This window comes from Chiroxiphia lanceolata, chromosome 11 (genome assembly GCF_009829145.1).
Source record: "Chiroxiphia lanceolata isolate bChiLan1 chromosome 11, bChiLan1.pri, whole genome shotgun sequence".
Classification (NCBI taxonomy): domain Eukaryota; kingdom Metazoa; phylum Chordata; class Aves; order Passeriformes; family Pipridae; genus Chiroxiphia; species Chiroxiphia lanceolata.
This window is the reverse complement of record NC_045647.1, coordinates 12472123-12485832: the sequence shown is the minus strand read 5'-3', so window position 1 is coordinate 12485832 and position 13710 is coordinate 12472123. Positions and strand designations below refer to the sequence as shown.

The following is a 13710-nucleotide window of genomic DNA, read 5'->3' as shown; positions in this document are numbered from 1 at the left end:
CCTTCTCTCCACGACTGGACCAAGGGAGATGGTGGTGTGGTCCTGGTCCTCTGCAGGATAGTGCCACAGCCCTGCTTTTCCCAGCTCTTTGCTTTCCATACCTAGGCTTTGCCTTCAGGTTCCTTCTACTTCATTCTCCTGCTCCCTTTGTTAGGATGACCTGTCACTGCCATGAAAAATAATGTTCTTCCTTCCCTTTGGGCTCCATTTGCTCTAAAACTTGGTGGTGGTAGCATGGTCAGATTTTGCTGGTGTCCCTCAGAGCTACTGTCTAGCCCAGCAGCCAGGAGCACGTGCTGAGGAAGAACCTGAGAACAAGTTGAACGTGTAATAATACTCCCCAGCTCCCCAGACATGCCCAATCCTGAGCAGTCACATTTTGAAGTCAGCCTGTAGACCACCAGTGCCGTCAGTGTCATATATTACTTTTTCCTTTAAAGGGATATAAAAAAATCCATTGTTTTGTGCTAATTGTGACTGTTCAGTGACCATGTGGATCAAATCAGAAGAGCCTGGCATTTGCAGCCTTGCTGCCCTGGTTGCAGTCTGTAGCCTGTTGGTTTGCTGCAGGTGTCATGGAGCTGTGGAGAGGTATAATTTGGTGATAAGACTGTAGGAATTGACTGGTCTGCACAGGCCAGGGACCGTCACATCCCTTTCATGTGAGCCAAGTAAATGTCCAAGATGACTGCCTTGAATTGTTCCTGTCCCAGCTTCCCACCACAGACTGTGCCAACCTGTCTGTAGTGGACAGGACTAATGGGGCTGTGTCTTTGTGTCTGGAAAGGGCTATGTGAGGTGGAAATCATACCTGTTGCATGGCTTTGCACTCATCTTTGCTCAGATGCTTTGAAATGCAGGCATTTCAGAGGCGAGGAGGGCCTGAAAAATAGTGTTTTGGGGCAGGGCAAAGGGCTGGTGGGATGGGGTGGGATGAATGACTGTGATCATTACTCCAGTGTTGTCTGTGCTCTCTTTTTGTGTTACTGCTGTATCAATTCGTCTGTTACCAATTCTGTGTCATGAACTCATCACGCTGTTGTTGTTTGATCTGGTAACGCATGAGAAGCATCTTCTTCAGGCTGAGGTTTTCCTGCCAAGAAGCAAATTATACTTGGTTATGGGACTATGACTGTGCTTCTGCGGCAATATTTCTCCTGATTTTTGTGCTGCCAAAAATAAACTTTATTGTGCCTCCATCACTAATTCAAAAGATAGTCTGCAGCTGAGCACCCTATGCACCATGGCCAAACAGGGTTTCATCTCCTGCCCTGTCCCTGAGCTGCCTTTGTGCAGGCAGGGCAGGCTGGTCACCCTTGTTAACCCTTGGCTGGTCACAGTGATGCTATGTTTTGCCTGGGCCTGTCTCATCCCAGACAGCACAAGGTGACTCAGCCTCTTGGTGTGATGGAGCATTGAGCTCTGACCTAGGGGAATTCTGCACACCTCTGCTGATCTCCAAATAGCACTTATGGCTGGAGCAGGCCTGTCTCCCAGCAAGTGTTAGCTCTGCTCTGGGGACCCAAAAAGCATTGCAGTGGAAGTGGGCGAGAAGTGGATCTGCTGTGTCCTCCAAACTGCCAACCTGCAACTCTGCAGCATCTCCTCTTTCCCTAACTTCATCTCAAGGTGAGGGTTTTTTCCGGTACAGTTGAAGGGTGAAAAGCTGCTCTTCCTTTGTTGACAGACTGCTGTGTGGATACAGGAGCCTCACAAATGGGTGTCCTGATCCTGTACTGCCTTCCCTTTGCTGAGCTTATGGCATGTGCTTGTGCAGTGTTATCTGTGCAGCATCCAGTCCTCTTGGTCTTCACAGCAGGGCTGCAGAGAAATAACCAGCCTTGACCAAAGCAGGTCTGTCCTTCAGAGGTGTTTTAGGGCTTTAGTAGCTCCCTCCTACCATTCGATGCTTATGGCTCCATGTCCTGCCAGCAAATGGCAAGCAGTACCTTCAGTGAAAACATGACCTTGAATCCTTGAGCTTATTTTGGTGCTAGAAACTGGGGAATAGCAGCTGATCCGTGACATGCTGCAGAATAGCTAATCCTTTCTGTGGTGGCTGGAGCCAGAGCAATCAGTGCCAGCACTATGCAACTGGGGAGTGTGGAACTGACTGCAGAAGCTCTGTGGGATCCCTCCTGCCTTATTACTGAAGAGCAGGTGAGGCAGAAGCTCTGTGCATGGATGCTGGGTGCCTTTGATGAGAAGGACTTTTCCCTGGGACTGATGCAGGCATGTTGGCTGCTGGCCAGTTCTTCTGCCAGATGCTTGGGTGTTATTGCTTCTGGACAGCCCCTTTCCTCTGCTGCAGCTGGCCTGCCCATCTATCAGTGTTAGAAGACCTTATAATAAGCCACAGTGAGTCAGAATTAGCCAGAACAATTCCAAAGAAAACAGACGGGGATAATCCAGTCTGCAATCGTGACTTTCTCCCTTGTTGCAGCTCAATGTACTCACAAGTCAGCTCTCAGGCTCCTCTCCCTTCAGTTGTAGACATTTGTGTCTGCTCCCAGGGCCTGAATTTTACACTGCTGTATTAGAGGGTGGAAGCAAGGTCTTTGAAGGCCTCTGAGAAATACCTTTCATACATAATAGTTTCCTACCAGTATCTCAGCAGGCTTCAGAAATGAAAACAGCTGCATCTCTCCTGCCCTTCATGGCTACTTCAGTGATGCTTATGAGTCTGTCATCAGCAGTCCCTCTGCTTCAAGAGAACTGCATTAATGCTATTTACTTTCTTGCAGCCACTGGTGCTGCTCTGGAAGGAAAAAAAAAAAAGCTGTGTTTTGATTGATAATTACTGTGTTCTTTGGCACTGTGAGTGTTGGATGAGTCCTGCTGCAGCTGGGACACCCCAAAAACTTGTAGAGTCTGTGCAGGGTGAGTGTCTGTGGTTAATCTGGATTTTCCCCAGGTTCAGCCTTCTGAGTGGTTTCAGCATCCTTTGATTTTTTTTTTTTTTTTTTTTTTTTTTTTTTTTGTCCTTAGGGAAATAGAACAAGATTTGCCTCCTAGTCATGGAGTCTGCTGTCAGCCAAGATGAATGGACATCAGCTAATGGCAGATGGGCCAAGGACATGTAAAACTGCCCTCCTCCCTTCCATCTCTAATTAGTCTCTTCCTCCATATTTGCTACAACCATGTTTATCACTGGCTTCTGGTTCTCAGTTCATTATTTCATTGCTCCTGATGTGATGAGAGAAAATGTTTTGTTGATGAAAGCCTTTCTAGGAATGTGGGAACAGCAGGTTCCTGTGTATCTGCAGTATCCTGCCTCCAATACCCAACTTGTGAAGCCATGGAGGAAAGAATGAAGAACAGTTTGTCAGATCCCTTTTTTGCTACAGAGAGCTTTGGCATCACTGTCACCTTATAGCTGAGAGCTTCTTATATAAGTGTGAATTATAATTAAGTCATTAAATATCCTCCCTCTCTATTTACCAAGAGTAAACAACCATTTCCAGCTTTCCTTTGCTGCCACATGGTCTGGAGTGCTCTCCTACAAAGTCTTAATCTTGTTAATGCTGTAGTATCTCTGGTTAAGCCCCCAGTGATCTATTTTTACTCAAAGTGTTTGCTATTTGAAAACTCAGGCATCTGGTGGAGCTCTGATAAAGTCTGTGTGTGCTTTGTTTATAGGGGCTTTGCTCACAGAGCTGACCTTCCAGGGGCACAGGGCTGGAATGACTCAGTAGCATTTTGTCCCCCATGCTAATAATGAATCTGAGAGCTGCCAAGTGTTGCAAGTCTTTTGGCCAAATCCAGGAGTATGTGGTGACAGTGAAGGCATCTGGCTGTGCAGTCAAAGCCAAACTGCAGGGTGCAGGTGCTTAGAGGCGGGTCGATTTGTGCATGAAGAAGTGAAATACCTTAAAGCATTTGGAGAGGGTACTGGAACCAGCATGTGTCATGCAGGGCAGCAGTACAGCTGAGAGAAGCATCATACATTGAGGGAACTTTTTGTCCTCTAATGAAAAGTAGTTTTGGTCAGTTTTTTATAAATAGACCCTCAGCTTCCTTGTAACAAATGCCCCTGGGCTCTTTCTGGCAGATGCAGCTGAACTGTATTTAACCAGTATGTGTAGTGACCTATACATAGTAATATTCACTTTCCTATTGTCTTCAGACTTGCTGAACTGGATGGAGGCTACATTAGATGGTGACACAGATCCTATTCCATGCCTTTTTTTTCCTTCTCCAAATATCTGTTGAGACATATCCATTAATTAAAATTCAGGAAGGGCACTGGCAGGGGTTCTGGGGAACATTCACAAATAGCTGCTGCCAATGAAAATTGTGTTGGACTAGCAGGCTGTGGGATGTATCATTGCTGGAGGAACGTGTGGCCTGGGAGGTGGGCAGATGCACAGCCTGAGTCCTGAGCAGTGATCTGGTCTCCCCAGGGACCTTTTATACCTCCAGGCAGAGCTGAGGTAGCGAAAGTAGAGCAGTGCAGAGATGGTAACAAGCAGCCTGGCTGTCTGGGGGTGGTGTTGGTTGGAACAGGCAGTATTTTGAGGTGGCCAGATGGATGCTTTTTCTGGGTTCAGCAATTACATAACTATGGGATGTGTCCTGGGACTGTGCAGGGGAGGTTTTTAATTAGTCAGATTAAGTTTGCCTAGATCCTCTGAAGTGGAGAGGAAAAAAAAATCAAGGATTCTTGTTGTGATTATTTTTAAATTGCTTTGGAAACACATGGCACAGAAGGCGTGTGGTGTGCTAAAACAGGGGGAAAAACACCCTTACAGCTCAGTCAACACAGGACTGAGGAGCAGGCTAACCAGTGTTAAATGCCTGTACTAAATGTGTGGCTTCCCAGCTGCAGCTGTGGAGCAGTTTCAGTCCCTCAGAAGAACTAATGGCAGGACCTTTGTCTTGCAGATCATCAGAAGATGTGCTACTCTGCACTGGTGCTGGCCATGATGTTCTCCATGGGGGAGCCCCTGCCATATCACCACTATGGTAAGAGTGGGTTGTGCTCACAGCTTGGCAGGACAGCAGAGCTGATGGTGGCACATCTGGGGTGTGCTGGCAGACACAGGGAAGGGACCTTTGGCCAAGGTGGGGACAGCTCAGTGGAAGGCTCAGCAAGGGTAGGGTCTGTCCTTTATCAGTAGAGCCTGGCAGCTGAAGCGCTGGGCTGAGATGCCAGATTTGCAGCAGCACACTGCTCTAACTCTGGCTTAGAGCAGTGGAGGACTGAATGCCACGCTGTAGAAGAGGTGGATTTGCCCATCACTGTAACTAGGTGGCATTTTGGTTTACCTCTGGCCTCTGTGAAAGCACACACCTCTTACTTGCTTTAGAGACTGTCTGCTGATGAGGCTGAGATCCCAGATCCCTCCATGAACGCCCACTAAAGGCTGTCAGCTGCATCATGTGGCCTCTTTCTGGTCTCTTTTCTAACAGGATAGTGCAGCCCTGTGTAGTTTAAGCTCTTAGGGAAAGTGGAGATGATTAAGGGTTTTGCAGTCAATAATGAAGTGTAAATGTTCTGCCTGTTTTCTCCTCTGTCTTTTCAGCCTTCAGCCAGAAAGTCCTTGACTGCTTCTAGCCAAGGCTATGTTGTGTTCACTGTACTTGGGAAACTCTGGGCTTAGTTTTCCTAGAAATGCAGTAGAGACTTTTATAAGTATCTCCTCAGCACCTTTACTTAACACCCAGTAAACACATAAAAGATTTAAACTGATGCAATAGAGACCAGAGTGAGCTTCCACACCTCCTGCTTTTCTCTCCTCATGTAACCCTGGCAATTATTTCCTGCAGGTGGACTTATTTGCATGAGCTCCTGAGCTTTCCTAATAGCTAAATTGAAAAAAGGGTTATTACTAATGATCTAGATTATTAGGGGTTTTTTTTAAAATAGATTAATTAAACCAGTGGTCAAGAATACAAATCTTTTCCTACCTTGAAGCCTTCACTGACAGCAGTGGTGCTGAAACAGTTAGAGCAGGATTTGGTGTTTTATTTACTCAAAAAAAATTGCCAGTGGGGGACCAAATTTCACTGTTCCCTTGCACCGTGGATGCACCTCTGAGCCACTTGTCTCTTACACAAAGACACTTCAGTGGTCTGTCTAGTCCACTTGTAGGGCTGTTCATTCCCTGGAGACTGACATTAGCACTCCACTAATGGTTTTCAAGCATAAAAGCACAGAGAAGGGGTCTGTGTATGGTCCCTTGTTGCTTGGTTTATTTTCACTGTGCTGTAAATGCCTCTTTCTCCTTGTGCAGAACATCTCAACTCTCAGTTTGTGCAATTCCTGCTGGATGTGATTGAGGATGGGCTGCCCTCGGACACCACTGACCAGCTGCCTGACTTATTTGTCAACGTCCTTCTGGCCTTCAATCTCCACATTCCAGGTTGAATTGGTGCTGCTCTGCCTTAGCAGGGTTTCAGTGGTCTGGAGTGATGGTGTGAAGAATGGGGAGGGAGAATCTCACTGGGTCTTGATGGTGCTATAAGCACCCCTCCAGCCCCCCTAGTCTTGGGCACTACACTGTGTTTAAATATGGTGCAAAATCCTAGAGGAAAATATGGTCATGAGGACAGGCAGAGCATCAAGTCCCTAGAGAAGGGCACTTGCCCTCAACCTGCCTGTGTGTTTTGAATCCTGTTGGAAGATTGGAGCGTAGTTCCAGGTCCTGCTAAAAAAGGCCACTCCTTAACCCAGTCTCCCGTCGCTCCCAGTTGTTCTGTTTCTCTTGTTCTGCTTCATGGCTTTATCCTTGACTTTGTGAAGACAGGGGAGGAGGATAAAGCAGTGATGACGTGTCCAGTAATTTACCTGTTATTTTGAATTGCGCATCATTAAAATTTATGTGAAAGTTTCTAATTTCATGTAAAAGTTGATTGCACGGAGACTGATTAAGTATATCTCTGCTGCTTTCATTCATTACCCCTTCCCACACTTACCCATATCCTTGCTGGCTGCAGTAATTAGGCAGTAATGCATGACAGGCAGTGTGTTTCTGGGGATTATTGCCCACCTGGGGCGTAGCTGAGAGCAGTGACTTGTTCTCTGTTGCTAAGAACGTGTTAAATGATGTTCTGGTTGCTTATTAGTGGATTGAATTTTTTATTCCTCTGTCTGTAAGATTCATCTATTGTGCAGTTCAGTGGTGCAGCATTAGTTCAAAAACTCTTCTAAAACCATATTATATTGATGCCCTTCAATATAAAGGATCCTGAGGCACTTTGCAGCCTGTGAAATATTACAGGCCACAGAAATAGTCAATGCTGTGCTGTTTGTGTGATTCTGAGTGTACACACACACACATGTTAAGGCCTGTTAGGGTAAATGTATTTTAGTTATAGCAAATCAGCCCCAAAGGAGGCTAGGGGACAGTTCCTAGAAGAAGTCTTCAGCCCATACCCTTGCACAGTTGAGTGCTGGGAAGGACTTTTCCCTTCTGGGATGCTCTGGAGACCCTTCTTAAGAGAAATTTCAAGACTAAGTTCCAGCAGGGTTAGGTTTAGGGAGCCCACATAGGAATCAGATGTACAGAGAAAGCACCAAGGCCCTAGTGTTTCACGTGTTGTTTCCAGATTAACTTCACCTTCCCTCTCCCTGCCCATCCACTCTGTGGGGCTGAAACTTTTCATATCCCTGATAGACTATGGTTCCCCAAAGCTCCCCAGAGCACTGATGTGAAATAGGATCCCCCCATTATGTGTTTTTATTACCATGGTCTTCAGGAAACAAAGGGATGTGCTAAACAGGTTTCTTCCTCAGTTCCAGAACACAGTGTGATCATGACTACAATAAGCAAGCACTCGAATGTCAAGACTTTCACAGAGAAGCTGCTACTGCTGCTGAACAGAGGAGGTGAGTGTGTGTGGCACTCTTGTGTGTGCCTGGCAGGGAGTGCAGCTCATGTTGGCTCAGGGAGACAAGCCTGGTGCTCATGGGGTGGGATGTCAGGGATGCAGGTAGCTGAGGACCTGTCGGCTCAGGCAGGATGTGCTGCTTCCTGGTGAGTTTGTGAGGGTGACAGTCTGCACTGTTGAGGATGGAGCTGCACAAGGAATAAAGTGTGCTGATGGCATGTAGGAAGAGGGGAGTGGCCTCTGGGCTGCGGTTTCCATGTACTCCTGGGTCAGATCAGCCCACCTCGCAGCACGGCCAGCTGCCACCTGGGCAAGCCCTTGTCTGGGAGGAAGACTGGTCCTGGGCCACTTCTGTCCTTGGACAGGCAGGACTCAGTGAGTGCTGGCACACAAACCTCAGCCAGTGCTGGCAATCATTTGCCTTGAGGGAGAGATCCAGAGGGAGCTGTTGCCTTCCGAAATGCTGCCTCGAGTGCAACTTTCCATTTCGGAATCACCAGCAGAGGGTTAGCGTTGTGTCAGATCCAGGCATGGAATGAAATCCACTGCACCTCAGAGCTGTTGCAGAGCAGATTGCTGGAAAGCTGGAGATCTCCATGGGAAGAGCAGTGCCAGGTCTTTCAGCCTGTGCTGCACGACACTATTGTGCTTTTTAATACCTTCTGGAGCACAGGGGCTTTGCTGCCTGAGATTCATTTTGTTGATTTGCTGGAAATAACTCATCCTGGGACGCTTGCAGCTCATCTTACACTGGCTTTAGTTCTCTTTGGGGTAACAAATCACTGTCTCCACACTATATCAGCTTGAGGGCAGCCGGCACCTCAGTGCTCTTCTGTCTGGCCTCCTCCCAAAGCCTTTGTTTAGCCCTTTCCCTGCCAGAGTCCCTGCAGGGATCACCTTACAGTGAGGAGCTGGGTGAAGAAAGAGGGGGGGGACCACAACCTAATGAAGATGCTTCTCTTTTGCCTGCCTTCCTGACAACTGCTGGCAGGGCTGCAGTGGCCCAGAGCCCTCATGAGATGTGCAGGGATGTGTTTTGGAAGAGAACAGGATGTGGTGACTCATTTAAACTTGGAAGTGTTTCTTTTCTTGCTTCTGGGACAGTACTAGCCTGGTCTCTGGTGAAAGCTTAATTTTGGTACAGGCTCTGATGTGCTTTTCAGAGGGGTCATTGGACCAGACTTAATAAACCAGGGAGAAAATGAGTGGTGGCTGTTGAGCAAAGAGGGGAGGCACTGAGAGGCGATGTGCTAATGAGCTCTCACCTGGGATGGTAGGTGAGACATAAACAGTGATTAATGCTAATCATAATGAGTTTGGTCTCATCTTGGTACCCTGCAGAGCTGCCATCCTGATTACACACCTTCGTGCAAAGCACTGAGGTCTGTGGGCATGAATCTCTGCATGGGCAGGGAGGGCCAGGATGAGGGCAGGGCAGCCTCTTCTCCAGAGCCAAAGGGTCTAATGAAGGGATGTGCTCTGAAGATGGAGGAGGGGGGCAATGGGGAGCATGTGGCTTAGCACAGTCTCTCTGCCTTCTCCAGATGATCCAGTTTGCATCTTCAAGCATCAACCTCAGCCACCACACTCGGTGCTGAAGTTTCTGCAGGACATCTTTGCCAGCAAGGACACAGCCAGCATCTTCTACCACACAGACATGATGGTCCTGATAGACATCCTGGTGCGGCAGATTGCTGATCTCTCCCCAGGAGACAAGGTGCTCACACCAACCCATGGGCATTGGGGAAGGGAGCACAGTCCTAAAGCAGTGGTGTTTCTCCTGGCCCCCTGTAGGGCCTCCTGCTGTGGGCAAGAATGGAATCTTGGGCGCAGTGTTTCTGGGTGCTCAAATCAACCCTGAGAGCTGAGGAAAAAGGGGGGATTTATCCTGCCCAGCCACAGGCATATTAGAAGAAAGATCTGCCAGGCTTCTGGTGGTCTGCAGCCCTCTGCCCAGAGATCTTTGGGAATAGGGACCCTCTGTGAGTAGTAGAAGTAGGAGGAACCTCTCTGGTTTGGTATCACAAGAGGCAGGGGATGTGCACATGTTTGAGGGTAGGTGAGGAGCAGCACTGGGTTGCTGTGGGAAAAGCAGAGTTTTCCATAGTTACTAATAAGCCTTAAGGAAAAGCAGGTGCTCTGGAGTCATGCTCTGGTTGGTGGAGCAGCAGCAACTGTTCCTGCGCTCATGCTGCACTGGAGGCTGGCATGCTTGTTTATCTCACTTTAAATCTTTCACTGTGCTCTGTGATTTGTCTCCCCTCCCACTTGGCAGCTGAGGATGGAGTATCTGTCTCTGATGCACGCCATCATCCGCTCCACGCCCTATCTGCAGCACCAGCACCGCCTCGCTGACCTGCAGGGCATCCTGCAGCGCATCCTTGGCGAGGAGGAGGAGGACCAGCAGTGCCAGATGGACAAACTGATCATCCTGGAGATTTACAAGGAGTTCCCAGAAATCTCTCCCGGTACCAGCTAATGCTCCTCAGCTCGGACTGGAGTTTGAACCACTTGGATCGATGACGTCTCTTGTTGACACTTTCTCCCCATTCCCTCCCAGTACAGCTCATACCTTATATCCCTCTGTGCGAGGCCTAAGGTTGGGACAGCGTTCACCGGCCCTTTAGAAACGCCAGTGGCAGAAAGGGCATGTGGTGCCCCCAGGGCCTGGTGCCCGGGGCAGTTGGAGTGGGATGGGCGCTGGCGCGTGGTTTTCCTGCAAGTCTCGGGCAGGAACTATTTGGGCAGCTGGTGTTAGTGGGAAGGGCAGAGAGCTTGTGGGGGGCTTAGCAGCCAGTGGGGGGGTGTGTTTAGCTGCACTGGTGTCCCAAGGTCCTGAAGAGAAAGGCCTTTGCCTTAGAGTATTACTTCTTTTCCATGTGCATCTCTCTCCCTGCAGTGACCAAGTGGAGTCTGCTGGTGCTTGGAAGAAGCTTTCGTAACATCTGTTTTGTTTTCTGCTGCTAGTGCCAATGTGCTGCAGCCCTGCCAAGGGAAGGTAGCTGCTCGCTGTCTAACGCCTCGTCTAGTGAGCCTTTCACTTCCTCCTGGCCCTCAGCTTTGCCTCTAGGCAGCAGCCCACCTTGGGTCACGGAGGTCTTACCCCAGCAGCTGCTTTTTTCAATCTGCTTTCTATAGTGATGTTTAAATTTGAATTTCTTGCACACTGTGGCAGCCTAGAAGTAACAGCCATGTGGATGCTGCTGCCTTTAGGAAGCCCTTGGCCCAGACACAGCACAAAGACGTGTCCTGCCAAGTGAAAGCTGCCGCTTGCCAGCCCTCTCGCAGCGTTGCCCACGAGCAGAGGGGCTGCCTGCAGGCAGGTGTGCTCTGTTCATGAAGCGTGTGGATTTCTTGCCTTGAGCTTCATAGTAGCTCTGCCTCACTGCCCTCCCTCTCCCCATGGCAGCACTCGGAGGCAGCGTGAGCCTGGTGTCCAGTAGCTGTTTGTGACTACGCTAAGTGTGGGGAACCCTTATTTATATTTCCTTTAGGTTTCTAGTAAATGGGATTAACCTATTTGCCTGTTAGAGATAGTCACACACACTAATGTGGGTCTCTTCGATATTTGTGTGCGCAGTCTGGTCACTCCCTGTCCCTAAGTCTTCCTTTGCAGTACCCGATGTAGGAGCTGTTGGAAAGTGGAACTGGAAATACTGGGGACTTTTTTTTAATTTACCTTTTTTTTTTTTTTTTTTTTTTTTTGTTAGCTTGAGGTGATGACATGAGCTCTGCTCTGCAGGCCTGGACTGGCCACTGGGGCAGTGATGCTTGGGAACAGAGGGTATTGGCTTGGCAGCCAAGGGAGGCAAGGACCTCCTGAAGTCAGCCTGGGAATGCCCAAGCTTAATAACCACCCTAGTAGAGAAACCTATTTTTTCCCTGTAAAAATGTATGAATGTCAAAAGGGATCCTGTATTTTCTTAAACACTAAGTGTAACCTGCAGAGGAATAAAAATGTCTTAAACTGGATTTCTGTGAGCATAGCCCTGCCTGCCCTGCCCTGTCATGGGGGAACCAAAGTGGTGGGGGGACTCGGGTGCCTGCTGCCCACTGAGGCAAAGCAGTGGATGATGACATCCAAATGGGGGTAACCCAGTAGTTCTCCCACACTCACCTTCTTGCCTTGTGTTTTTCTGCCATGTTGCCAACAAGGAGTGGTGCAGGGCAGCAGCCCTTGCTGTAGGGGCACAGCCATCATTCCTGGGGGCCTGCCCAGTATGGCTGCTCCAGATTAAGGATTTGGCAGAGCTGGACTCAGCAGTTCGCTCTCTGCAAGGCATGCGCAGCCTCAGCCGGCTCCCAGTGGAGCTGCCAAGGCAGCAAGCCCGGGCAGGAAGGGTTTAATGGTCTGTATCAAGTGCTAATGAATCGCTTTGGCTGTGGATGTCTGCTCCCAAACCTCAGCCCTGCGTGTGCAGCTTTGGGGATGCCTGGGATGGCCGGGGCTGCGTGTGGTGGGAGGGCAGTGGGCGCTGGGTAAAGCACTGCCTTGGCAGCAGGGAAGCTGGTCTGTGTGCTGAGGGAGCCAGCCAGGCAGTGGGCTCAGCCCTGGCCAGGGGTAGGGGTGTAAATGCCAGGTGCAAGCTGTGCCACTCCAAACATGAGGACAGCATTAAGCACAGCTGCCTGCAGAAATGGGGCCAGGGCTGTGTCCCAGCTCCTGACTCTTTGACTCATGTTTCCTAAGTGTCCAGGCGTGTGACTTTGAAGTGCATCAAGCTGCACACCTGGGGAGAATCACAACACAAGGGCTGCCAGCACTCTGTGGTGTCTCCCCTACAGTGGCTCTTCTCTGCCCCATTGCTCTGTGCAGCGCATGGTTGCATGTCCCCCTTAGCCAACCTTGGCTTGTTTCTGAGTGCTGCTGGGGCTTGTTGGCCCGTGCCCTGCTGCCGTGGTGGGATGTTCCTCTGGCACTTGCCCTCAGTGACGCAGCCCAGGCTTTGCTGTGCCAGGCAAACCCAGCAGTGGCAGAACCCAAGGCTGTGCTTGCCAGGAGCCTGGACTGGCAGAGCTGGTGCCTCCTGTTGGTATCCCTGAGCCACTGCCGTCCCTGGGGTCACTCACCCCGTGTCCCAGCTGCACAGCTGCACGACATCTGCACCACCACCCTGCTGCCACCGCAGCCAGGGCTGGAAGAGCTGGGGGGGAGCTGGCTGTGGGGATCCCAGGGGAAAGCTGTACCCACTGCCCAGGAAAGGCCTTTACACATTGCAGGAAATTGAACTGCAGTGTGTAAACTCAGCCTGCTCAGCAGTTCCTGCTCTCCATGTAGGTGACACACTTGAGATTGTTAGCTGTAATAGGGTGCTATTAGAGCACTGTCTCCGTGTATTGGTGTGTTTTTATTGTGGTGCAACAGTGAAGGGAGTTGGGGGGCTGGCGTGGGGGGAGCGATGCATTGCCTGTGACTTGCGCTTCTGCTTTATTGTCTGGAATGATTCAATTACAACTATTTTGTGGCAGTAATACCCTGATAATTTTCTCTTCCTCCTCTGAGCTGTCAGCTGGGCAATTAGAACAAATAAACTTGAAAGCCTTCATTACTTTTAAAAAGTATTGCCTCTCTCCTGATTCAGTTTCTTGATGGTACATCTCCAGTTTGAGGGGGCGTGATGGATGATCCAGCCAGCATGTTCCTGTTGCACACGGGTGATGTGCTGCCCTCTGTTAGATGAGGTTTCTCAGGTGAGCTGTGTGTGGGGCCAGGGCTGCTCTGGCATCAGCCTAATGGTACCAGGAGGGCTCAGGTGGGCGCTTGGGGGTCTGGAGCAGAGAATGTAAATCTGGTGCACCGCACCTGCACAGCTGGCATGGCTTCAGCCCCATCAATGCTGGTGCTGGACCAGCCAAGCCAGAGATGTTTTGTGGTGG

General features: G+C 49.6%; 1 protein-coding gene across 1 annotated transcript in view; it reads left to right on the top strand.

Annotated features, from left to right (window-relative positions):
- Positions 1–11805, top strand: part of NCKIPSD (NCK interacting protein with SH3 domain) — a 51356-nt gene extending 39551 nt beyond the window's left edge. The window contains exons 9-13 of the mRNA XM_032699065.1: positions 4885–4965; positions 6237–6365; positions 7739–7831; positions 9378–9550; positions 10109–11805. Of these exons, the coding sequence (XP_032554956.1) occupies positions 4885–4965; positions 6237–6365; positions 7739–7831; positions 9378–9550; positions 10109–10312 (680 nt within the window). The 3' untranslated portion in view covers positions 10313–11805. The remainder of the gene's footprint in view (positions 1–4884; positions 4966–6236; positions 6366–7738; positions 7832–9377; positions 9551–10108) is intronic.
- Positions 11806–13710: the final 1905 nt, after the last annotated feature.